The following is a 26866-nucleotide window of genomic DNA, read 5'->3' as shown; positions in this document are numbered from 1 at the left end:
AAAACAATTGGAGGTGGAAAAGTGTCTTGCACCACACGATCTCACTGCCTCTGCTCAGTTAGAAGTCCTGGAATCTGTCTGCCCTCTTTCCAAGCTCTACAACATCTCTGCACTGTGATCTGACGTTCGTTTTCAGCCTTTTTTATTTCCTCCTGGTGATCACTTCAAGCTTCCTTGCAATGTGCTTTGTTTTGCGTTCACATCCTTCAAGTGTCTGTCATAGAATCACAGAATCATTCAGGTTGGAAAAGACCTCTAAGCTCATCCAGTCCAACCGTCAGCCCAACCCCACCGTGCCTGCTAAACCATGTCCCAAAGTGCCACATCTACACATGTTCTGAACCCCTCCAGGGATGGGGTCTCCACCACCACCCTGGGCAGCCTCTGCCAGTAACCAAGATCCCTTTCCCTGAAGGAATAATTCCAAATGTCCAGTCTAAACCTCCCTTGGCACAACTCAAGGCCACTTCCTCTCATCGCATCCCTTGTCAGTTGGGAGCAGAGCCCAGCACCCACCTCGCTCCAACCTCCTTTCCAGGAGCTACAGAGAGCAATGAGGTCTCCCCTCAGCCTCCTCTTCTCCAGCCTAAACAGCCCCAGGTCCCTCAGCCGCTCCCACAACCCCTGTTCTCCAGACCCTTCCCCAGCTCCGTTCTCCAGATGTGCTCCAGCCCCTCAAGGTCTTTCTTGTACTGAGGAGCCCTCCTCTGTCCTACACCAGCTAATCCTTAGCTGCGTTGTCCATATTCAGCTTTTAACTTTTCCTTGCATGATGGTTTCTGCAGCTCTGTACCAAGTTTTGCTTTTTGCACCTCCCATCACCTTTTCAGCTTCTTGTGGCGAGGTGTCCAGCTGGAGTCAGGTGCCTCAGAGGGAACAGTGTTTTGGAGGCTGCAGGAATTGCTCCAGGCAGTGGCTGCAGAGCAGCACAGGCTTTGGTTTTAGGTTTAAATACAACAATCTACAAGATTTGGCAATCAGTTTCTGGAGTGAAGTCTGGAGAGTGTCAAACTGCAGCTTTTTAGTGGCTCCCCCACTGAGAATCTAGGCTTGCTTTTCCTGCTCACCTCTGATGGATCCCTTGGGGATTGCACACAGCTCCTGGATCAGATGCTGCTTACCTCCAGTGTGGTTCTCTTGGAGCTGCTGGCATTGCCTCTGATCTTGGCCATACTCCTGTTTCCCCTTGGTCTTCTCCCGCTTCCCTGTGAAATCTAATAGTTTGGATTTGCTTTATTTTTTTGATTTTTGAGGGTTCTCGTACCCTTTGAGTAGAGGAAACTCTGGCTTTGCCTATAAAGAGGTTTCTAATGTTACCTTGCATGGATTTGCAGTTGTGTAAATGTGAATGAAGTTTAAACCGCTCCGGTTCTGCTGCTGCTGTGCCTCTTGAAGGTTTTAATTGCTGCTTAATGTTGGTGTCCGCTATTGGGAGCAGCACTGGGATTGCAGGGAGGGTGCTGCTGTGGATGTACAACAGGTTTGAGCACGCCTGTGGTCACTCTCACACCAATGTGTGTTTTGGAAGAGGAGATGAGCTGAAATATTTTGCTTGCTTTGACTGAGAGCCCAGAATCATCCTAGAATCACAGAATGGGTTGGGTTGGAAGGGACCTTAAGGCCCATCCAGTTCCAACCCCCTGCTGTGGGTAGGGACACCTCCCACTGGATCAGAGGGCTCAAAGCCTCATCCAATTTATGGGCAAGCTCCTGTTTGCTTTGCTCGTTCAGATGTGAGCTCCTGCTTGCCTCAAAGCCTGGACTGGCATGGCCAGGAGCGGCTGCAGTGCTCAGCCTGCCTCTTCAAAGGGCGTTTGATCATCACTAATGACACAGCCGTAGGCTGTGGCAGCTCCTTCTCCCTCCAAGAGCTTCCAAGCCAACCTACTTCATGGAATGTATTTTGGGGGAACTGGTTGCCAGTTGGATGAAAATGGAACTTGCAGAGAAGTTTATTCAGTTGTGAATGTCCCAAAGACTCCAAGAAGGAGATTATTTGGAGCTCCTGGGTTTTCACTTCTCCAGCTGTAAGCTTCTTGAAGTTGTCCCTTCTTGGGGTGGCTGGGTTAGGAGTGGATCGTATTGCAAACAGATCCTTCTGGTGCTGCGTTTCATACTCTACATTTATGGCCGTAATCAGATTGATAGCTTATCCGGCTGGATCGTGTCAGGAGTGCTGTGAATACTCAAAGGCATGGTCTGTCTGCGCTGGCTGGGAGGAGGGTAATTTTATCCCAGCTGCTACTTTATCTGAGCAACCTTTTTTCCTTAATTTCTCCTTCAGATTGAGAATACGGCTATTGCTGAGAAGGGCGTTGGTTGAGTTTAATTATGGATTTTGATAAAAGCTACGTGCGTTCCTCTGGAATTTGAGCTCATTTCTGCAAATAAAGAAATGCTTGCTCATCTCCTTTCCCAGAAGAAAGAAAAAGCACCAGTGCCACCTTTGTAGAGATTGCAAATGCTGTGGGCAGGGAGGCAAACGTGGGATTGCCGGGATCTGTACTGGGTTGGTGCTGTTGAAGGCTGGGCCAGGAGCACCAGCAGGGGAACAGGACCCTCTTGGAAAGTTCTCAGAGTCCTCTTTAGTGATTTGTTAGAAATGTTTGCCTGGGCTTCTTTCCTGGAAGAGTATAAGTTCTTCCAAGGTTTTACTTGCTACTTGCTGTGGGGCAGCTCGCTAAGGCAGGTGTGTATTCATGAAGTTATAGAATCCTTTGGTTGGAAAAGACATTTGAGGTCATTGAGTCCAACCACCCCAGTCCACCACTGAACCAGAACTCTGAGCACCTCATCCGCCCGTCTGTTAAGCCCCTCCAGGGATGGGGACTCCCCCACTGCCCTGGGCAGCCTCTACAGGGCTTCAGGACTCTGTCAGTGAAGAAACTTTTCCTAATATCCAATCTAAGCCTCCCCTGGCACAACTTGAGGCCATTCCCTCTCATCCCATCACTTGTCACTTGGGAGCAGATCCGAGCACCCACCTCGCTCCAACCTCCTTTCCAGGAGCTGCAGAGAGTGATGAGGTCTCCCCTCAGCCTCCTCTTCTCCAGGCTAAACAGCCCCAGGGCCCTCAGCTGCTCCTCAGAAAACTTCATGAGAGGTTTTCTCCCTTTTTAGTAGCAGGGTTTTTTCTAAGGCTGTGACTAATAAAAATCAAATTGGGGTCACTGTTGGCAATCTGACACTGCCCCACAGTGTGGTGATTCGGCTTGTTTGGAGGAATATCAACCTGGTATTGCTTGTCACTGAGCGCTCTTGGAGCATTTCAGAGTTGTGTCTATCATTGTGTGACCCAATACAGCCAGTAATTGATAGTCATTACAGCAATTGCCTGCAAAATTTCTCTCAATTTTATTCCAATTTTGACTCCTTTTCTGCTTGTTGTCAGATGGGATCCACTTTGAACTTGGGCTGTAAGGACCCTTCCAAACCAAACCATTCCATGATTCTATGATAATGGGGATGAACCACAGGTTGCCCTTCCCTGTTTCTCCCACCTAGCCTCATCCTTTCGCAATCCTATCTGGGTTTCTCAGGTAGGACACAGGACTGGGTTTTCCACGTGACCTTGCAGTGAGCAGTGCCAGCCTTTCCCTCTGCTTGTTTTTTTTTAAAGCCAAACACCTGTGGAAAGTGTGTGGATGATGCTGCCAGACTGATTCTGGTGAGCTGCTCCTATAAGCAGTTGTGGAGAGTGATGAGGTCTCTCCCCTCAGCCTCCTCTTCTCCAGGCTTAACAGCCCAGGTCCCTCAGCTGCTCCCACAACCCCTGTTCTCCAGACCCTTCCCCAGCTCTGTTCCCTTCTCTGGATGCGCTCCAGCCCCTCAAGGTCTTTCTTGGAGTGAGGGGCCCAAAACTGAACCAGGATTCAAGGTTTGGCCTCCCCAGCGCCAAGTGCAGGGGTCGATCCCTGCCCTGCTCCTGCTGGCCACCCCAGGGCTGATCCAAGTGAGGATGCTGATGGCCTTCTCGCCCACCTGGGCCACTGCTGGCTCATGTTCAGCCACTGCCACCCAGCACCCCCAGAGCCTTTTGATGACAGGCAGCTTTCCAGCTGCTGTTCTGCGAGGCAGTTATGCTTCTTGAGTTGTTCAAGGCCAGTAGGCTTCCCCCAAAGCTCCTTTCCATCTTTGCTTTTCATTTTGAAAGCATTGCATCTTTGATTCACTTCTCAAAGTGACCTTTAGCCGCATGGTTCCATCTCTAGAGGTCCATGGTGAGCTGTGTGGCCACAGAGCTGCAATGGCCTGTGCGTCAGTGGTGGTGCAGGGCGATCCACTCGGGGGTGGGTTGTGTGATGACAGCAGAGTATGCATGGGACTCTGCCAAAGGCTGCTGAGCTGTAGGTGCAGGTTTGAGGCTTCTTGATGGAGACAAGACTTCATCTGAACACCAGAGAGAAGCTTCATGGATTTAATAAGGCATAACATTTCCTGATTCTTAATATCTTTGTGTGTTTCTGTTTGATAGCAGGAAGAAACTGGATACCTACATGCTTAAAGGGAGCTCAAAATCTGTATGTGTGGGGATGGCACAGTTCATGTCAGTGGTGCCTGACCAGAGCCTTGTTTTGGGAACCCAAAACATCTGTGTCCAAGGAATAGCCCCAGGTGTTGGTTGGAAGGGACCTGAAAGCCCATCCAGTTCCACCTCCCTTCCATGGGCAGGGACACCTCCCACTGGATCAGGGGCTCCAAGCCCCATCCAACCTGGCCTTGAACACCTCCAGGGATGGGGCAGCCACCACTGCTCTGGGCAACCTGGGCCAGGGCCTCCCCACCCTCAGAGCAAAACATTTCTTCCCAAGATCTCATCTCAATCTCTCCTCCTGCAGCTTCAAACTGTTCCCCCTCATCCAATCCCTGCCCTCCCTTATCCAGAGCCCCTCCCCAGCTTTCCTGGTGCTCCTTTCAGTACTAGAAGCTGCTCTAAGGTCTCCCCACAGCCTTCTGTTCTCCAGGTTGAACAACCTCAACTCTCTCAGCCTGTCCTCATACAGGGGGTGCTCCAGTCCTTGGATCATCTCTGTGGCCTCCTTTGGGTTCGCTCCAAGAGCTCCATGTCCTTCCTGGGCTGAGGACTCCAGAGCCGGACAGTGTCCGTGTTACAAGGTTGGCTGCAGCTGGAGGCCAGGGTTTGTTTGCCGCCTGAATGTCCCTCTGTTAGGTGACGCTGCCAGCAGCCTGGTAGTCTTCTGATTTTTTAATAACGCATTGTAGTTCTGTAGAAAAAAGAGCTGTTGTTCCCTCTGCTCCAATATCACTTGATGAAATCCCAGCAGCATTGTGCCAAGTTTGAATCACAGCAGCTTCTGGAAGGGGTTTGTAGCTTGAGGACTGCTGGGCTGTTCTTCCTTGCTCCTTTTCCCCCAAGAAAAAGTAAAAGCAAAGGGAGAGGACCTGGTTCTGGGAGCTGCATAATCTGGCAGGACTCAGCTGAGCTGACTGCCGACAGCCCTCTGGAAAATCCATTTACCAGAGTCCGATAGGAAACTGGGCTCAAGCAAAATGTGCAGGAAGTGAAAGGAGCCCAAACCAACAGTTTTTAGAGAACAGAAGCTGTCAAGAGCAGGAAATCTGGAGTGTTTGCTGCGGTGAGGTGCAGGGAACTATACTGAACTGGGATCCACGTGGCTGCTCCGTGGTTCTACTGTCCTGAGCCAATGTGGTATGAAATGTGGGGCTGTTGAGGGGCCCTTCTGCGCGGGGAGAGCACGGCTGCACTGAGAGCAAAACTCTTGTAATGGAAAAATAACATGCAGTCCCATCTTGGCTTTCAAAGCTGATCAGGACATTGTGGCTCTCATCGCCACTTTTGGCTGTGGAGGGATTAAAAGCCCCTTTCAGCACTGGAAGCTGCTCTAAGGTCTCCCTGCAGCCTTCTCTTCTCCAGGCTGAACCACCTCAACTCTCTCAGCCTGTCCTTGCACGGGAGGTGCTCCAGCCTGCGGATCATCTGCGTGGCCTCCCTTTTACATGGTCATGTTCCTTATTTTTTCCAGGGGAGTAGCAATTCTTGGCTCTGCTCACTGTGTGCCTGAGGAGGGGAATAACATTTGGATATCCTTGTGGAATTTTTTCCCCTCTGCCTGCTCACTGGATGGAGCAATGAGCTAATCCTCTCCCGGCTGCTTGAAGCTCCGGGACTACTGTGCTGGCAGGAGCAGAGCGTAAGGGTGTAGAGAGCAGAGGCAAGGTTTGTGGAAGGGTCCTTGTCCTCTGAGGGCCAGGGAAATGGCCTCAAGTTGTGCCAAGGGATTGGCTACTAAGAAACATTGCTTCACCAAAAGAGCGTTGAAGCCCTGACAGAGGTTGCCTAGGGCAGTCGTGGAGCCTCCATCTCTGGAGGGGTTCAAAAACCATGTAGACATGGCACTTTAGGACATGGTTTAGCAGGCACGGTGGGATTGGGCTGATGGTTGGACTGGATGAACTTAGAGGGCTTTTCCAACCCTTATAATTCTTTAAGGAAGATGCTGGAGATCTTGGTGTGCAACTGGGAACTTGCTCTTGGACTTTGTGCTGCACCTCTTCAGGTTCAGTGGAGCCAGTGGTGGGACTGGGGGGGCAGGCTGGTGGTATGGGTGCTGGGGCAGAGGCGTAGTGAGCACAGGAGAGAGAGGCATGGCTGAAAGCCCGGAGTACAGAGGTCCTTTGGGAAGGGTGGGAGACTTGGTTGCCAGCCTGGCAGAGACCCTCAAAGCTGTGGTGGAACCTGGGGAGCAATCACCCGGAGCTTTTGTTGCTCCTCTGCTTGGAGGAGCTGATGGATACTGGGCATGGTGAAGTGAGTATGGTGAGATAGCTGGGCATGTGGTGGTCATTGGAGTGTTAACATTGTCCTGGGTGTTTGGTTATTGTTGTGAGCCCTTTAAGTCCTGTGCTTACGGTCCGACCCTTAAGTCCTGGCCTTCCCAAGCAATGCATCTCAGTCTTTTCTTTCTTCTGGGCATCTACCTCAGCCTCAAAACCTTTCTGGGCTGCTGTTTCCCCCCTTCAGCACATCTGCTTTGTGCGCTTGCCTTTCCACAAACAGGCCTTTCTGAAGCTGCACAAAGAGTTGCCAAAAGGAGGGAAATATAATTTGAAGCAGTTCTAAGAAAGAAATGAGTCTTTAAGTTTTGCTGCTCTCTGAATCATGTTTACTTGTATTATGATAAACATCGTTTTGATAGCGTGGCAGGGGAAGCAAGCTGGTTCTCCTGTGCTCAGCTCTCTCATATTTAGCTGCCTAGTTGGGGACAGGTTTGTGTCTTGCACTCCCCTGGACTTCACCTCCGAGAGGCTCCTTGTGCTCCACCAGTTCCCAGGCTCTGCAAGCAAAGAGCTGCAGCTCTCTGCCCTCAGCTCTTGTGGTTTGCTTGGTTGTGCATTGGCAGTGAGGGGGTTCATAGACTCAGAATGTACTGAGTTGGAAGAGTCCCATCAGGATCATTGAGTCCAACTCCTGTCCCTGCACAGAACAACCCAAACATTCACCCCATGTGCCTGAGGGCATTGGCCAAACGCTTCTTGGGTCCAAGTGCTTGAGTTCTCCTGTTTTCTGGTTGTTCTGGTCTTGGTTTTGGAGAGGGTGAGTTAGTGAAAGCAAGTCCTCAGGTGGTGAGAGGATTGCCATGGGGTTTTTTTTTCTGCTTTCTAACCTGGTTGGGAGGAAATCAGTCTCAGCCTGGAGAAGAGAAGGCTCTGAGGAAACTTCCAGTACTGAAAGGGGCTCCAGGAAAGCTGGGGAGGGGCCCTTGATCAGGGAGGGCAGGGATAGGATGACGGGGAAGAGTTTTCAGGTGAAAAGTGGAGAGATTGAGATGAAATTTTAGGAAGAAATGTTTTGCTGTGAGGGCAGGGAGGCCCTGGCCGATGTTGCCCAGAGCAGTGGTTGCTGCCCCATCCCTGGAGGTGTTCAAGGCCAGGTTGGATGGGGCTTGGAGCCCCTGATCCAGTGGGAGGTGTCCCTGCCCATGGCAGGGGGTGGGACTGGATGGGCTTTGAGGTCTTTTCCAGCACAAGCCATTCTGTGATTGTATGAAACAGAAGGAAAAGCTGCTGACCTGTATGTGAAAGCCTGGGCAGGCTGTTCTGGGAACAGACGGACCTTGTCACAGAAGCACCTGCGTTCATTACAGGGGACTTTCCATGAAGCAAGACCAGTCATCACAGAGTGTTCTGTGTCTTGAAATGCCTTGTCTTCGATATGTGACCCCCTGGCACGTTTTATTGAGTTGCTTTCTGTCTGTTAATCAGATCTGCAATCCTGCATAGGCTTCCTGCCCCAGTTCTGTGCTTGTGCGGAATGCGGCTGTCCCGTCTCGAGCCCTGATGGCTTCGGCTGTGGCGCTTGGCTCTTCCCCAGGGGTGGCTCCAGCCTACATTAAGACACAGCCTTTATGTAAGAAGTACCCTAGCACTACAGCTTTACATTTTTGATCCAGTGTCTTGCCTGGGAGCTGTTGTTTGGAAGGGTGAAGACAGGTTTCCCATGTCCTTAGAGGAACAAAGGCTGAAAACAAAGCCTTGGATGTTTTGGAGGGTGGAGGAAGAATGCTTTTCAAGTTTCATTGAACAAAAGGATATGTTTGTAGAAAAGAGTATCCACAGAGGCCTTTGAGCATTTAGGTGGTGACAGGAAATCTAGAACACTTGAGACAAACGCAATTAAATTTGGATAAAACCATTTCAGTGTGACTTATGTTCCTGTTCATGTTTCCAAACCATCCTTGAAGTTTTTGCTTTAAATACGTTTTTATGCTTCAGTGACAATAATTGAGACCTCAGAGCAGCTCCCAGTGCTGAAAGGGGCTCCAGAAAAGCTGGGGAGGGGCTTTTGATCAGAGGGTACATGGATAGGATTAGGGGCATGTTTTTCAGCTGAAAGAGGGGAGATTGAGATGAGATCTTGGGAAGAAATGTTTTGCCGTGAGAGTGGGGAGGCCCTGGCCCAGGTTGCCCAGAGCAGTGGTGGCTGCCCCATCCCTGGAGGTGTTCAAGGCCAGGTTGGATGGGGCTTGGAGCCCCTGATCCAGTGGGAGGTGTCCCTGCCCATGGCAGGGGGTGGAACTGGATGGACTTCGAGGTCCTTTCCAACCCAAACCATTCTATGATTCAATGATAATTTGGAAATAGTCAGACTTGACATTTGAGAACACACTTAAAAACAGGACAAAGGGAGCTCCTGAAGCCTTGCTAAGTGTAGAGGTCTCACGACTGCCTGCTGGCAAGCCCTAAAGCTGGGGGAGTTAGTCCAAAAAGTTCCTGTCCTCACACCTGTTCTGCAGTACAGACCAGAGGTGGTTCCACCAGCAGGTAAAAACCCCAAACTGCCGAATGGGAATGATTTGGGCTGGTGGAGACATCCAGCAGCTGGACTCTACACTGTGCACTGGGAGCCTGGCTGGATGTGCTGATCTGTTCTGGCCTCTTGTGAGGCCGGGCAGGGAGGTCCTGGGTCCTCGGGGTTTTCGGGCTGCCAACTCTTTAAAACTTATTCTGTTTTCTCTTCTTTCTTCCCGCTGGATTGAAAGTCTTGTCCTTTGTGTGCTCCTGATGCCAATGGCCCTTGGCGGCTTTGGGAGGGAAACACAGGAGACTTGCTCTGCTCCATCAACTTTGGGCTTATTCTTGGCTCACAGTTGACTTGGAGCTGCCTGCCTTCCCCCTCCAGAAAGGGAAAGTAATAGTTTGCTGGGACGGGCATTCTCTCCTGTTCATTACGGATTCTCGTTTCTCTCCTCTGGTATTTCCTGAGCCTGTGGTAAGATCCTGCTGACCCTGGGAGAGGCTGGTGAGCAGCATTGTGCTTGAGCTCAGGGTTGATGCATAAAGTAGGTGACAGGCATCCGAAGTCGATCGTGTACGGAGCAGCTTTTCTCTTGGATAGATAGGAGGGAGGAGGATTTGTTAGGCAAGTGGATGTGGTAAGTGGTGAGGTTATTGTCTCCCTGGGCAGGTGGGAAAGCAGGGGAGCTTGTTCCCTCAGATTGCTTCAGGAGAATGATTAAACTGCTGGGCCCTCTCTTGGTTGGTTTGTGGGTGATCACTGTCCCGTTCCAGTTCTTTCAGTACTTGCAGGCTGATGGAGAAATATGGGCGGCTTATCCTGCTTTTGCCTTCCATAGTAGTCTTGATTATTCCTTCCGCAGCAGGAAGAAGTGAGAATAAAGCAGGCTGAATCTTTTTTCATGGAATCCTGGAGTGGTTTGGGTTGGAAAGGACCTCAAAGCCCATCCAGTTCCACCCTCTGCCATGGGCAGGGACACCTCCCACTGGATCAGGGGCTCCCAGCCCCATCCAACCTGGCCTTGAACACCTCCAGGGATGGGGCAGCCATCACTGCTCTGGGCAGCCTGGGCCAGGGCCTCCCCAGCTTCACAGCAAAACATTTCTTCCCAAGATCTCCTCTCAGTCTCCCCTCTTTCAGCTTCAAACTGTTCCCCCTCATGCTGTCCCTGCAATCCCTGATCCAGAGCCCCTCCCCAGCTTCCCTGGAGCCCCTTTCAGCACTGGAAGCTGCTCTAAGGTCTCCCTAAAGCCTTCTCTTCTCCAGGCTGCACAACCCCAACTCTCTCAGCTTGCCCTTGTATGGGAGGTGCTCCAGCCCTCAGATAATTTTTGTCCCCTTCTCAGAAAGATACCTCAGTTCTTGGTTTCAAATGCCGGGCGGATAGCAGACGGCCCAGCAGTGCTTGAAGCTTCTGGGATTGAAATGATAGCTAGGACAGGTGAACCTATGTGGATGCAAGATTTGGGGTGCATGTGCAGAACAAATTTTCACCCAGTGATGCTTATGGTTGTCCTTTGAACAGAGGCTTGTCCAGACCCGGTCTGCCTGCTGGCCTCCTCCTGGAGCTCCTGAAAAGGCTTGAAGGAGCACACTGTAGCCCTGGAGAAGTGAAATAAATAATGCAGCTTTTGTGCAGCTTGCTCACAATTGACTGTTGCTTCTCGCTGTAATGAGATCTGCCCCCTTGAGGGTATTTTAAAGGTTAGCTAATTAGGTGTAATTGTAGCAGAATAGAAACCTGCTCTGAGGTTCTGCCTGCTTTCTGTGGTGCCAGAGCCTTTAATAAATTACAGAGTCAGTTCTTATAAACATTGCCGGAGCCAGTGTAATCCTGAGTGATCATATGAGATGTGAGGTTTGACAAAGTCAAGTGCAAGGTTCGGCACCTGGTTGGGGGCAATTCCCAAGCACAAATTCAGGCTGGGCAGAGAATGGATTTGGAGCTGCCCTGAAGAGAACAACTTGGGGTGCTGGTTGATGAGAAGCTCAACATGAGCTGTCAACGGGTGCTTGCAGCCCAGAAACCAACCAAGTCCTGGGTTGCATCCACAGCAGTGGGACCAGAAGGGGGAGGGAGGGGATTCTGCCCCTCTGCTCTGTGAGACCTCACCTGGAGCCCTGTGTCCAGTTCTAGAATCCTCAGCACAGGAAGGACATGGAGCTGTTGGAGCGAGTCCAGAGGAGGCTACGGAGATGATACGAGATCTGGAGCACCTCCTGTATGAGGACAGGCTGAGAGAGTTGAGGTTGTTCAGCCTGGAGAAGAGAAGGCTTCAGGGAGACCTTAGAGCAGCTTCCAGTGCTGAAAGGGGCTCCAGAGAAGCTGGGGAGGGGCTCTGGATCGGGGGGTGCAGGGATAGGACGAGGGGGAATGGTTTTCAGCTGAAAAGTGGGGGGATTGAGATGAGGTCTTGGGAAGAAATGTTTTTCTGTGAGGGTGGGGAGGCCCTGGCCCAGGCTGCCCAGAACAGTTGTGGCTGCCCCATCCCTGGAGGTGTTCAAGGCCAGGTTGGATGGGGATCCAACTGATCCAGTGGGAGGTGTCCCTGCCCATGGCAGGGGGTAGGACTGGATAGGCTTTGAGGTCCCTTACAACCCAACCCATTCTATGATTCTATTCTAGGATCAGCATTCTGCTCACCCTGCGTGTTTAGGCTGACGAAGCTGCCAAAGTAAAGTACTGGAAAGAGTGTACCTGGCTTTGGGATTGGTGCAGCCATGGTTCAGATTGCACCAGCAGTCTGGGAAATGCGTTGCATGAAGCATTAAGTTATGCTCACACTGTCGGCACGTTAATGCTCTCTCAGCACCCAGCACGGAGCAGGGATAGATGTGTTCTTAGCCCAGACAAATGCTGCATTAAGGGGGATCAGTTAATTTCAGCTGATCCCGTTGCAACCCATTGATTTGGCGACTGCGCTGTCTGGAGAGAGTGGCTGTGTAGGGACGGCTGTGTCTTTGGCGATTTGCACAGCTGCTCTGGTGTTCAGGAAGTTCAGCAGTTCCAGCACGTTTGCACATTTCCCAATGATTCAAAAGTACAACTGTTCTGACTTCTGTGACTAGCACTGAAAAAGGTTATGGCTTTCCTTGAAAGGATGGATTTAGCCTTCAGAGACAAAGTGGGTTTGTACAAACACTTGAAGATGTTGGCTCATCCCTTCTGCCCTCCACATTTAACTGAGATGCTGCATCCACATTTGTGGAACTACCAGAGATTTTTGGCATTTTTTACATGTTTCTGTTGAGATGGGGTGGCTGCATGTTGCTTGAGAGCAGAACTGGGACATATTTCTGCAATACTGTTTTCTCTCCAGAGGTGATGGCCTCAAGTTGCACCAGGAGAGGTTTAGATTGGATAGTAGGAAGCATTGCTTTACTGAAAGAGTGGTGAAGCCCTGGCAGAGGCTGCCTGAGCTGTGGTGGAATCTCTATCCCTGGAGAGGTTCAAAAGACATGTGGCTGTGGTACTTTGCAACATGATTTAGCAGGCACAGCGGGGTTGGACTGGTGGTTGGACTGGGTGAGCTTAGAGGGCTTTTCCAACCTTGATGACTCTCTGCTTCTATAAAGGATCTACAGAGCACATCTGAGCTTCTTGCTGATAGAAGAGGGATCAGTGTGAGAGGTGCCTGCGCAGGCTGAGAGGGTTGGGGTTGTTCAACCTGGTTGGGGTTGTTCAACCTGGAGAAGAGAAGGCTCCAAGACCTTATAGTGACCTTCCAGTACCTGAAGGGGCTACAAGAAAGATGGAGAGTCCAGAGAAGAGCAACAAAGCTGGTGAAGGGGCTGGAGAACAGGCCTTATGAGGAGCGGCTAAGAGAGCTGGGGTTGTTTAGCCTGGAGAAGAGGAGGCTGAGGGGTGACCTCATTGCTCTCTACAACTACCTGAAAGGAGGTTGTAGAGAGGAGGGTGCTGGCCTCTTCTTCCAAGTGACAGGGGACAGGACAAGAGGGAATGGCCTCAAGCTCCGCCAGGGGAGGTTTAGGCTAGATGTTAGGAAAAAATTCTTTACAGAAAGGGTCATTGGGCACTGGTAGAGGCTGCCCAGGGAGGTGGTTGAGTCACCTTCCCTGGAGGTGTTTAAGGCACGGGTGGATGAGGTGCTGAGGGATATGGTTTAGTGTTTGACAGGAACGGTTGGACTCGATGATCCGGTGGGTCTCTTCCAACCTGGTTATTCTGTGATTCTGTGAGAGAGGCTGTTTACAAAGGTTTGTAGTGATAGGACAAGGGGCAACGGGGATAAACTGGAGAGGGGCAGGTTTAGACTGGACATAAGGAAGAATTTCCTCACAATGAGGGTGGGGAGGCCCTGGCCCAGGTTGCCCAGAGCAATGGTGGCTGCCCCATCCCTGGAGGTGTTCAAGGCCAGGTTGGAGGGACCTCGGGCAGTCTGATCCCGTGGGAGGTGTGGGCAGGGGGTGGGACTGGATGGGCTTTAATGTCCCTTCCAACCCTAACTATTCTATGAATCTGTGATTTCCATGTCCTGTCCCAGTCAAGCAGGCTTTGTGGCCCCTGCATACCCAGCATTGGTCTGGACCTGGTTATTCAATGTAAGTGAGTTTCCTAGGTTTAAAGATCCACTGGATTTTAGGACATTTTTGGCCCCCTGGTTGTAACTGGGTGAAGAAAGTGTGCTGACTGGCAGGGATCTGTTCCTACCATCCCCCATGTTATCCCTTCTGGAGACCCTTCTTCCTGAGGGAAACAGGTAGTGCTGGGCATGGCCAGGTGTCTGCAAACACGTACTTGTAAACCAGGCTCTGCCTCAATCCCCAGATATGAAATGAAGTGGTTTGCGCAGCCTTTTTTAAGGCCAAACAGAAGATAAAGGCTGTTTTGGGGCATGTTTAATCTAGTGCAGAGCCTTACACCCAGCTGGGCAGAGCTCCAAGCAGCAGAGTGTGAAGGCAGCAAAGGGCAGTGTGGTCCAGCTGGAGAAAGCAAGAAGTAGAGGCTGACAGGAAAAGCTCAGCATTGGGTTAACAGTGAAGTTTGATTTTGTTTGTAATAGTTTGGAGTCCTTGTCCAAGCTGACTTTCCAGATGCATGGGGAATGATGTCTGCATGCCCTGTGCCTAATCATGCAAAGCCGATTAAATAGACGCATAAATGTTCTGGAAACCTTTCTGGGCTGCCTACAGAAATGGGGAAGGGCTGCAGTTCCTCGCTTCCCCTTGTACGTACTCAGGGGTCCTTGCCCACTGAACGGCTGGCTGCTTTCCTTCCTTGGGCTTCCCTCAACGGCACTAGGTGGAAACCAGCCCTTTGGGAGGTGATTGCAGAGCTGCAGCTCATCAAGCGTGGACGCTGCTTCCTACCCACATCCTGCCTTGCTGTGTGTTTAAATTTGACCACAGAGGTTCCTGTTTCTTCTCAAGGGTAAGGTCCTCACACCTATTAGTGTCCAGTGGTATTCCATTGAAGACAGGAAAATTTCCCATTGGTGACTCATTTGGGAAGAAGTGGAGGGATTCATAGGCTCGTAGGATGTCCTGAGTTGGAAGGGATCCACAAGAACCTTTGAGTCCAGCTCCTGTCCCTGCCCAGGACACCCCAACACTCACACTGTGGGGCTGAGGGCCTTGGCCAAATGCTGCTGGAATATTGTCAGGTTTGGTGCCGTGACTGCTTCCCTGGGAGCTATTCCAGGGCTCCACCACACACTGGGGAAGAACCTGCTCCTAGTGCCCAACCTGACGCTCCCCTGGCATCTTCCTGCCATTCCCTCAGGTCCTGTCCTTGGTCACCAGAGAGAAGAGCTCAGCGCCTGCTCCTCCTCCTCGTGTGAGGAAGCTGCAGAGTGCGATGAGGTCTCCCTCCAGTCTCCTCTTCTCCAGGCTGAGCAGACCCAGTGACTTCAGCCGCTCCTCACGCTCTTTCTCTCCAAATCCTTCCCCAACTCCGTGCCCTCCTCTGGACGTTCTCCAGCACCTTTAGATCCTTTTTATTCTGTGGCACCGAGAACTGCACCCAGTAAGAAGTGGAGAGGACTGGTGGGGGTTTGTAGGAAGGGGCTGTGTTGGTGTCAGGTGCTCAAGATGTCTCTGTTCTTGTTTCCCTGCTCCTTAGCACAGCTCCGCTCCCTCTGAGCCATGGGGTGTGATGGTCGGTCCCTGCCTTGCAGCCTGCTGACAACCACACGTTTGTGCTGCAAGGGCTCATGTGCACAGCGGCAGAGGGGCTGGTAACCAGAGCCAGCCAGGATGTCTGTGGCTGACCACATATTTTCTCTGCCCACCACAACCTTGCTGCTGGAATGCCTGCCTGAGGTGGGGTACCCAACCCACCCTTGCGCTGAGGAGTCGCTCTCAAAGCTCCAGTCCGAGCACCTCTGTGCTGCTTTTTGGGTTAAACCTTTGCCTCACTGTAGAAGTAGTTTTTAATAGTGAAATGCAGATGTGTTCTGAGCTGCCCACAGGGAGCTATTGCTTTCAGTCACAGTCCCAGCCAGCACTGGCTGCTGCCGCTAGGTCAGAGCATGGCAGTGAGTTAGAATCATGGAACAGTTTGGGTTGGAAGGGGCCTCGAAGTCCATCCAGTTCCAACCCCCTGCCATGGGCAGGGACACCTCCCACTGGATCAGGGACTCCAAGCCCCATCCAACCTGGCCTTGAACGCCTCCAGGGATGGGGCAGCCACCACTGTTCTGGGCAACCTGGGCCAGGGCCTCCCTACCCTCACAGGAGAACATTTCTTCCTAAGATCTCATCTCCCTGTCCACGATGAAGGTCTGCCTTTATTGGTTGTCAAGTCTCAGCAAGCAATAAGCATGCTGTGTCGCCTGGTCAGAATCTGGACTGGGCCTGCTTGTTTTGTTGACTTTCCTGGATGAGCTGGTCTGTCCCTGTTAGCTCGTGTGGCCACAGCATGCCATGCCAGATGTCTGGTTCAACCAGACTGTTGGTAATTCTTGGTACATTGTTTCTTATCTAGGCAGGCCTCTTGTTGTCTTTCTAACAGCTATCTAACTTATTTTTGTACATGATCCATGTGGTCCTCTTTGGGGACCTGGGAGTAGAAGTCATCAGTTAAGTAGACCAGATCTTTCCTCTGTTTCCCATGACTTACCTTGGCACTTGCCCTATTGCTTGGAAGATTGAGACTATGGGAAAGGAGGGGGAAGATTCAATGCAGAAGCATTGGTCTTTGTTTATTACAGCCTGTGTGAGGCTGCAGGTGCAGGGGTTCTTGGTGGGAACTTCAGACTGCTCACTGGCCTGCCTCGAGTGCTAAAGTGTATTGTAATACGCCCCTGCCCTTGGCGCTGGTGAGGCCACACCTTGAATCCTGGTTCAGTTTTGGGTCCCTCACTCCAAGGAAGACCTTGAGGGGCTGGAGCGCGTTTGAAGAAGGAAATGGAGCTGGGGAAGGGTCTGGAGAACAGGGGTTGTGGGAGCGGCTGAGAGACCTGGGGCTGTTTAGGCTGGAGAAGAGGAGGCTGAGGGGAGACCTCATTGCTCTCTGCAGCTCCTGGGAAGGAGGTTGGAGGGAGGTGGGTGCTGGGCTCTCCTCCCAGGTGACAAGGGATGGGATGAGAGGAAATAGCCTCGAGTTGTGCAGGGGAGGTTTAGATTGGGTAATGAGAAGCATTTCTGTACCAAAAGAGTGGTGAAGCCCTGGCAGAGGCTTCTCAGAGCAGTGGTGGAGTCTCCTTCCCTGGAGGGGTTCAAAAACCGTGAGCCTGTGGCACTTTGTGACATGGTTTGGTAGGCACAGTGGGGTTGGGTGGAGGGCTGGACTGGATGAGCTTAGATATCTTTTCCAACCTCAATGATTCTGTGAATATGTCAGTATTGATTCGTTCTCTTCCACTCGTTTGGATTTGTGTCTGTGTAATGAGAAGCAGTACCGAAATGTTGCCTGATAACTCCCGCTGTGGTATCATCAAATGACTGGCTTACATGGGGGAGAGGACAAGGCATAGCCCTGGTTGTGGCTAGGCTGGAAGCATCAGCTGTAGAAGATACCGTGCAACCATTGGAGATGAGCTCTTTGTGCGGTACCTGACTGCTGTGGCCACTAGAAATCTCCTACCATCCAATACAAATTCATAGAATTATAGAATCATTTGGGTTGGAAAAGACCTTTAAGATCATCAAGTCCAACTGTAAACCTAACACTGCCAACTCCACCACTAAACCATGTCCGTAAGCACCATATCTACGTGTCTTTTAAACACCTCCAGGGGAAAGCACACGGCATATTGCAGGGAAAGATAAGAATCTGACCAAATCACCTGGCCTCTCCATGAAGTGAGAGGGTCTTTAGGACTAAGGAGGATGTGACCAAAAAAAAAAAAAAAAAAGGGCAGGGGGGGAGGAAACACCCAAAGACACAGAAGGATGTGAGAACTCTTGAATCCCACAGCTGCTTCAGGCCTGATTCTCCAAGATGCCAGGTAGCTGGCAAAGACAACGTTCAAGTGAGACAGATATTATTCTGCATTCAGAGTTTTGTATTCCTAAATTATAAGCATCCTGGGACTATGAGATTACAGAGCTATAAATTGCCACCATAGAACCCCTGGAAATCCCTCTCTTCTATCGTTTTAACAGTCACACAAGGGACTGAAATATCCAGCTGGAGAGGACTTACCACAATCAGCTACTGTGGCACACAGGAACCTTTCATCCAATGTAACAGATGAACAACTTGACCCATCAAATCACCTGGATTATCTATACTTATATATTCACACTAAGATCAAGATGGAAACACTATTCTCCCTCATTTCATGATCTCTGGAAGCTAGTAGGCAGGTCACCACAAAGAAATGTACCTCATCAAAATAAGGGGTCTTCTATCAACAAACTCTGAAGGATTTTAAACTCTGAAGAGCTGCTGAAACAGAATAAAGTGACGCCTTCATGCTCCACCACGTGAGATATTACACCTATTTATGTCAGAGTCTCAATTCTCTACAGTATTAAGGGTGCATTTTTCTTCATCACTTCACGTGCATCACTTCACCCCCTGGAAGTATTTCTTTTTCTAAGTTGATTCAGCTCCAGTCTCTGCCAGGAGATGAAGGAAACCTTCTGGCAGGCTTAGGGGTTGCAAGGAGGGTGTCAGCTGGCCAGCATAACCCTCCCTTACTTCAGAGATCAACACTTAAAGCAAGCACAGCAAGTATTTCGCTTTACAGAATTCATCTGCTACTTGCTGGAGACGTGGAGCATCAATAAGGTAAAGAGAAAAGGCCTAGAGCTGCCTTTTTCTCCTCCGGGCTGCTTAATGGGGCCACTGGCAGCTGGGGAATCCCTCGCCTGCCTGGAAAACTTCCATTGTGTGGCTGCCAAGCCTTTGTGTTGAATTGAGTTTGGAGTTGTCACCATTGGCTGAGCTGAGGCTCCAAATCACTGAACTGCCGTCACTGCATCAAAGCAGCGGAGCTCTCTTCGTGCCCCGCGTGGTGGGGAAGCTGTTAACAAGTGAGGGCAGCAGAACAGCCTGGTGCTGCTCTGTGTACTCAGAGGGCGCTCGGTTGGAGAGGGCTCTTGGAGGTGGGTGTTGGTTGGCAGCAAGTCTGGTTGGCTTTGGAAGGTGAAACATCCTGCCTGCAAGCAGAGCTCTTGAATACAGAACTGCACCTGGGTCTGGGCAATCCCAAGCACAACTACAGGCTGGATGGAGAATGAGTTGGGAGCTGCCCTGAGGGAAAGCGCTTGGGGTGCTGAGGGAGGAGAAGCTCAACATGAGCCGGCAGCATGTGCTGGTAGCCCAGAAACCAACTGTGTCCTGGGCAGCATCCACAGCAGTGGGACCAGTAGAGCAAGGGAGGGGACTCTGCCCCTCTGCTCTGCTCTGGTGAGACCCACCTGGAGCCCTGCGTCCAGTTCTGGAGTTCTTAGCACAGGAAGGACACGGAGCTGTTGGAGTGGGTCCAGAGGAGGCCACGAAGATGATCTGAGGGCTGGAGCACCTCCTGTACGAGGGCAGGCTGAGAGAGCTGGGGTTGTGCAGCCTGGAGAAGAGAAGGCTGCGGGGAGACCTTAGAGCAGCTTCCAGTGCTTAAAGGGGCTCCAGGAAAGCTGGGGAGGGGCTCTGGATCAGGGGGTGCAGGGATAGGATGAGGGGGAATGGTTTTCAGCTGAAAGAGGGGAGTTTGAGATGAGATCTTAGAATGAAATTCAACACAATGAGTGTGGAGAGGTCCTGGCCCACGTTGGGCAGAGCAGTGGTGTCTGCCCCATCCCTGGAGGTGTTCGAGGCCAGGTTGGATGGGGCTTGGAGCCCCTGATCTAGTGGGAGGTGTCCCTGCCCATGGCAGGGGGTGGGACTGGATGAGGTCCCTTCCAACCCAAACCATTCTGTGATTCTTTGCTCTATTGCTGAGATGCCAGATGACCTCCCTCTCCAATGATGTTTTCTTTCCTTGTCCCTTACCCAGATAAATCTCCTACGGGCTCATGCCTGGAGCTTGTGCTGGTTCGGTCTGAGCTGTGCCCCATCGCTTGCGCAGGGCACAGCCCCTTTGGCAGCTCTCACCACCCATTCTGCTTCTGCATGCTTTTTCTCAGCTTATGGCGGATTGACTTCAAGGAGTTTAAACCTCTCACTTTCCACTGGGATTTAAATCAGCTATTTAAGCCTCATCCTCTTTGCCTCTTTAATGCTCTGCATTTCTAGCTGCTCTTTCTACCAGAAGAATTTGTAACCAGCTGCAAACACACACATTAAGCAAAACCTTTATTTTGAGTATTTCTTGCTGACTAAAAGCAGGAAACCTTGCTGTGACTGTGGTTTATACCTGCCTGGTTTTAGTTTAACATTTCAGTTTGGCAGTGTTAACTTTTGCTTTTTTGCTAATAGGAGTGTGGTGTTAACTGCTCCACTCTTGCAGATTAGTCTTCAGCTAAAACCAACAAATTTGGGACTTCAGAACTGCTCAGGTTTGCTAATCTGCAACAGTTTGAGCCAGAATGCTTGGGTTTTTTCCCAACTGACCTAATAAGGTGGGGTTTTTACCTAGTCATCAAAATGAAGAAAAGCAGAAAACAGGCAGGTACAACCTGAGACGTGGGAGGTGTCGTTGGTGGTTCCCAATATGGGCAGCTCGGTGCCGTGGCAGCTGAGGTGAGAAGACGATTATGGCCCCTGGGAGGTGGGGGTATTGGAATTACACCAAGGGCCTCCTTTGGGCATCCTTCATGATCTTAGAATCATATAATGGTTTGGGTTGGAAGGGGCCTCAAAGCCTATCCATTTCCACCCCCTGCCATGGGCAGGGACACCTCCCACTGGATCAGGGGCTCCAAGCCCCATCCAACCTGGCCTTGAACACCTCCAGGGATGGGGCAGACACCACTGCTCTGGGCAACCTGGGCCAGGGCCTCCCCACCTTCATCATGAATAATTTCTTTCTAATGTACATCTTCCCCTTTCCAATTTAAAACCATTTGCCCTTGTCCTATCACTTCGTACGCTTGGGAAAAGTCCCTCCCCAGCTTTCCTGGAGCCCCTTTCAGTGCTGGAAGGTCACTCTGAGGTCTCCACGGAGCCTTTTCTTCCCCAGGCTGAACGGTCCCAACTCTCTCAGCCTGTCCTCATAGCAGACGTGCTCCAGCCCTCGGATCAGTATTGTTGTCTCCTCTGGACTCGCTCCAACAGTTTCATATTCTTCTATGTTGTTGTACTCTATCGTGAGTAGTGTTTGCAGTTCTGGCCTTCAGAAAGGATGGAGGGGCTGGAGAGGGAAGAGGAAACACGGTTAACTTAACAGCGGCTGCTGTGCAGGAGGAAGGTGGGCAGGGTGGGACCTCCTGGAGGAGCAAATGGTCCAGAAAAATCACGCTTGTGCTTTGCCACGTCTTTCAGTGACAGAACTGGGAGGGCAGTTGGTAAAACAGCAGAACAATAGGTGCAGAAGTGTTAAAAGAAAGCAGGTAGTGGGCTGCTGGAGCTGGCAGCCCCAGAGTTGGTCACACATTCAGACACTCGTGGGCAGTCTCGGGCCTGGGCAGGGTTGTTCCCCCAGCATCCCTGGCTCTTGGCTGGCTGTACCTGCCTGTGAAGTTTCATAAAACATTTACCCTTGTTTTTCCCCTGTCCATGGCCTAAATTAAATACATGGTTGACATATTTGCATAAACAAAATACTTGTTCAGCTGCTCTCTCTTGCACAAGCACTGGTGCTGGAGAGGTGCCTTGCTGGGGTGTTGGCACAGGGCTGGAATCCAGCCCTGGTCTGGAGAAGCTGCCTGCACGGCCGCAGCGCTGTGAGCAGCCCTGCCCACCTGTCCCAGGTGTCAGTGTGGCTGCAGCTTTATGGAATTATACTTGTGAGTGTGTCATGCTGGAGCATGTCCCATCCGAGGACAGACTGAAAGAGTTGGGGTTGTTCAGCCTGGAGAAGAGAAGGCTGCGGGGAGACCTTAGAGCAGCTTCCAGTACTGAAAGGGGCTCCAGGAAAGCTGGGGAGGGGCTCTGGATCAGGGGGTGCAGGGACAGGGCAAGGTTTTCAGCTGCAAGATGGGAGATTGAGGTGAGATCTTGGGAAGAAATGTTTTGTTGAGAGGGGAGCAAGGTCCTGGCCCAGGTTGGGCAGAGCAGTGGTGTCTGCCCCATCCCTGGAGGTGTTCAGGGCTAGGTTGGATGGGGCTTGGAGCCCCTGATCCAGTGGGAGGTGTCCCTGCCCATGGCAGGGTTGGAACTGGATGGGTTTGAGGTCCCTTCCAACCCAAACTGTTCCATGATTCTATGATAATCACTGACAGGCTTATCAAGTCTGATTAGATGTCACTTGCATTTCTGTTATCTCTATACATAGATAACAAATTAGGTACAGCTTTTGAACTCAAAGAAGCTGCCAGATGCATTAACTGGAACAGACACATTCCTAAGAGTTGTTATTGCTCTAAAATACGGTTGTTTAACACACAAGAAGCCTGACTCATCCAAGTCAATGTGTGCTGTGTGAGTTCAGCAGTTTTGTTATCTATCTGCCAAAAACGTGCCCCAGAAAACTGGAAAAGGCGCTTGTGTTGTTTTCTGGTTCAGGATGGAGGGAGCTGGCGGGCAGGCAAGCCTGTGCCATGCCAGGGCTTGGGGTGTTTTCTCTTGTGGGAAGCACGTAGAGGCACAACTGAGTGTTTATGATCTGGAGCCTGCAGGAAGTTGGCGTGTCTGAAACAGAGACATCTCCTGCATCCTCCATCATGCTCAAAACCATGTGGATGTGCAGGTGATCCTGTCACAGGTGGGATTTTCCTGTATGAACACATACCTGGGTTTAAGAAAAACAAAACAAAGAAAGCAAACCAAACCCCTTCCTGATGCTTAATGAGTTTCTGAATACCACGCTGGGCTCTGTTATCCTCTTCACCCTGAGATGTGATATCTTCTTTTAGATGTGAGATCTTAGGATAAGAGGAAATGACCTCAAGTTTCAAGTTGTGCCAGGGGAGGTTTGGATTGGGTATTGGGAAAAAATTTCTTTACAGACAGAGTGGTGAAGCCCTGGCAGAGGCTGCCCAGGGACACGGTGGAGTCTCCAACCGTGGAAGGATTCAAAAAACAGGTGGCTGTGGCACTTGGGGACATGATTTAGCAAACATGTTGGTGTTTTCTATGAGGTTTCCCGCTGTGGAAGTAGAGGTTTGGTGATTCACCAGCTTTTTCCCCAAGAGCAAACCTGAGCGAGTTGAAAGGCAACTGGTTGTGTTTAGGAGAGCTGAACAAATCCACTGCTGTGGACTGCCTGAAGGCTTCCTGCTGTGCATCAGCTCTGGAGAAGGTGGAGAGCCTGATGTGTTTGGCATGGCGAGGGCAGGGGTGCCAGAAGCCTCTGAGGAAGAGCTGATTGTGCAAGTCCCTCTCTTACCTCTTACACCCTGCTTCCTCCTGGGCTTGCTTTTGAGCTGAAGGGTGGAGCTCTAAAACACACAAGGGTACCTCAATGTGTCCAAAATGATGATCTGATTATCTTAGCTTGAGATGCATCAGTGGTGTAAAGTGTTTTCAGAAGGACAGGCTTGTGGCAGCCTGGAAGGGAGCAACCAGGTGCACCTTTTCAATGGCTGTGTGGACCACAAGGAAGGACTTCAGTTTTGCCCTCAAACTGTAGCCTGTTCTGCTTCAAGAGCCCAAATTAGCCTCGCTAGTGTGCCTTGCTCCACATGTGTGCCTGTTCCAGCACCCGCATCCTAATCCTTGTTAGCTGACGTGATTCTTTCCCCCTCGGGCATTGTCTAATTGTGAAAATGCTTCAATTATACAGCCTTAGTTTGTAACATGGAGTAGTTCATTATCACTGAATCCTCTTAATTTGGCCCTCCTACTGGGCAGCCCATTACTTAGTGTTCCCAGTTAGGAGAAAGACCTCTTTAAAAACATGAAAAGAAACAAATCCCTGGCAAAGACAGACTGCGTCGTAAGAAACACTGCCCTAACTGATGTTTCAAGACTAAGCGATAGTTTCAGCACCAGCTGAGTGCCACTTAACCTGTCTGTACCGGTTACTTATTTCTCTTCAAGCAGAATATATGCTGTCTTTCAAGGAAGAAATGTTTTGCTGTGAGGGTGGGGAGGCCCTGGCCCAGGTTGCCCAGAGCAGTGGTGGCTGCCCCATCCCTGAAGGTGTTCAAGGCCAGGTTGGATGGGGCTTGGAGCTCCTGATCCAGTGGGAGGTGTCCCTGCCCATGGCAGGGGGTGGGACTGGATGAGGTCCCTTCCAACCCAAAGCATTCTGTGATTCTATGAGAACGGCCGCACTTTGGTGTCAGTTTAAGAAATTCACTGTCATTACCTCAAGTCTTGTTCTTGTAAGGAGGGAAAACTTGTTACAAAGTGTTTCTCTGATGGAAGGTGCTGTTTCACCAACAGGCAGTAACGCTGCTTTTGTGATTGCAGGTAAAGGACCTAACAAAGTACCTTGATCCGAGTGGACTTGGAGTCATCAGCTTTGAAGATTTCCATCGGGGAATCAGAGCTATCAAAAGTGGAGGTGAGTCTGTCACTGTGCTGGAGATGGCAGGTTTAACACCACAGAGGTTAACCGAGCTGAGAAGTCTTTTGGTGAAAACAAGCTGGGCTGGTTTTCTGACTGTCATGACCATGGAGGGTGACAGGGCGAGGTTGGGTGCGTTGAATAATGGAGTTGAAAAAGGTGGTCTGGCAATTGTGGTGGTGCTGGTTGCATGTTTTACTGTTTATCAGGAGCGTTTCTTCCTAAACATACACTGTAAACAGAATAGCTATCAAGGGAAAAATCCTTTCTGATGTGGTGTCACTTCTGGTTCTGGGTAGGATTTGCTGCTCTAACTCTTGGCTGATGCACTGCTGGGTAGTTCTGTCTGCAGCCACGTAACATCTGAGTGCTGGGAGCTAAATGCATTTGCCTGGACACCGGCTGCTTGGAGGATCAATGTGCTCAGGTAATTTCTAGCAAGAAACACATGAAATAAGAGCTTTGAACTCACTGACTGGTAGATAATCTTTAAACAGGGCTGTGATAGCCGCTATGTTGCTCTTGATGGGCTTGCTGGAGTACATCCAGAGCAAGAGCTTGATGACATGTGAAGTACTTTGCTGGCTGGCTGGCATTTGAACTGCTTTGCTGAAGAAAAGGTGGTGTTTGTTCAGTTTGGGACTCATCTCTAGTGTGAGTATTTGAGGGTCATCTTGGGACAAGCATGTTGTTAAGGACAAGGTGTGAAATGTGGTGGAGGCCTGAGCAGCCATAATGTTAAATGTGCGAATTCATGACCTTCCAGTGCCTGAAGGGGCTAGAAGAAAGCTGGGGAGGGACTGTTCACAAAGGGATAGGAGGAGGGGCAATGGCTATAAACTGGAGAGGGGCAGATTTAGACTAGACTTAAGGAAGAATTTCTTCACCATGAGAATGGTGAGACCCTGGCCCAGGTTGCTCAGAGTGGCTGCCCCATCTCTGGAGGTGTTCAAGCCAGGTTGGATGGGCCTTGGGCAGCCTGATCTAGTGGGATATGTCCCTGACCATGGCAGGGGTGTGGAACTAGATGATCTTTAAAGTCCCTTCCAACCCCAACTATTCCATTATTCTAATAAGAGTTATTGTATCTGCAGTCAATCAACTGTGTTCATGGCAATGCTTGTCTTAATCTTCAGTGTTGCTTTCATCCAGCAATGAACACGCATTGTGTTGTTAGCCCCACTGAGCATGCTTCTGGGCGATGATACGAGCAAGGATGTGAAAATACCAGTGATTCCTACACAAACCATGATGTTTTGTGCATAGAGAACCCTCAAAGTATAAGGAAGCTCGGTTTTTCCATCAGTTGTCCATTCCTCCTTGTGTATCCTCTCCCACCCCAGCTTATGTGTGCTCAGGACTGTGGTGTTTCATGGAAGCTTGGAAGTTTTGGTGGCTGGTGAAGCCTGATGGTACAGTTGGTTCCTGGTTCTCATCATGCAGGAGGAAATGCAGCATCCTATTAATTTGTAATAACATGCTATTGGAGTCAAGTGTGTTTGTGAAAGCTCTGGCTTGTATTTCTTATCAATAATTCATTGTTCTGGTATTGTGTTATATTAATTGAATGGAAAAAGGAGAGCCAGACAAAGCTTTTAGGTTCCCTATTTATTAAACTTGAAAGAGATTGATAGATGTTTACCACAGTGGTTAAGAAAGGCAGAGATCTCTAACACTGTGTAGCATTAAACAGATATAAAAGAATCATGGAATGGTTTGGGTTGGAAAGAACATTAAAGCCCATCCAGTCCCACATCCCCTGCCATGGGCAGGGACACCTCCCACTGGAACAGGGGCTCCAAGCCCCATCCAACCTGGCCTTGGACACCTCCAGGGATGGGGCAGCCACCACTTCCCTGGGCAACCTGGGCCAGGGCCTCCCCACCCTCACAGCAAAACATTTCTTCCCAAGATCTCATCTCAATCTCCCATCTTACAGCTGAAAACCATTCCCCTCCTCCTGTCCCTGCCCTCCCTGATCAAGAGCCCCTCTCCAGCTTTCCTGGAGTTGAAAGTACTGGAAGCTGCTGTAAGAAACCAGTATCAGATGCAGAGAGGGTCACTTTGAGTCTTTACCAGCTGAGCAGTTGCTTGCATTGAAGTGGTCTTGAGGATCTGCTGCTCTTTTTGAGACAGTCAATACTGATCATCCCTTTGTAAAGTGAGAAAAGGTTATGCTTGCTGCTAGGTGCATCTGGTTTTGGCCAGGGATGGTTCTGTTGCATTGCCTGATGCTCTGTAGCTCTTTGGTCAATCATAGAATCATTGAGGTTGGAAAAGACCTTCAGCTCATCCAGTCCAACTGTCAGCTCAACCCCACCGTGCCTGCTAAATCATGTCATAAAGTACTATGCCCGTGTGGGTTTTTCTAATCCCTCCAGGTATGGAGACTCCACCACTGCCCTTGACAGCCTCTGCCTGGGCTTCACTACTCTTTTGTTAAAGAAATTTTTCCAAATATCCAATCAAAACCCACACTGGCGCAACTTGAGGCTGTTTCATTTCGTCCTATCCCTTGTTCCTTGGGAGCAGAGCCCAGCACCCACCTTACCACAACCTCCTTTCCAGGAGCTGCACAGAGTGATGAGGTCTCCCCTTAGCCTCCTCTTATCCAGACTAAATGGCCCCA

General features: G+C 50.5%; 1 protein-coding gene across 2 annotated transcripts in view; it reads left to right on the top strand.

The window, feature by feature from the left end:
- Positions 1-26866, top strand: part of RAB11FIP3 (RAB11 family interacting protein 3) — a 93030-nt gene that overhangs the window by 5088 nt on the left and 61076 nt on the right. For both annotated transcript variants that reach the window (XM_069870121.1, XM_069870120.1), the window contains exon 2: positions 24141-24234. In XM_069870121.1, the coding sequence (XP_069726222.1) occupies positions 24141-24234 (94 nt within the window). The remainder of the gene's footprint in view (positions 1-24140; positions 24235-26866) is intronic.

The sequence above is a fragment of the Phaenicophaeus curvirostris genome, chromosome 16, assembly GCF_032191515.1.
Source record: "Phaenicophaeus curvirostris isolate KB17595 chromosome 16, BPBGC_Pcur_1.0, whole genome shotgun sequence".
In the NCBI taxonomy this organism is placed as follows: domain Eukaryota; kingdom Metazoa; phylum Chordata; class Aves; order Cuculiformes; family Cuculidae; genus Phaenicophaeus; species Phaenicophaeus curvirostris.
This window is presented reverse-complemented; position numbering and strand designations above follow the sequence as displayed.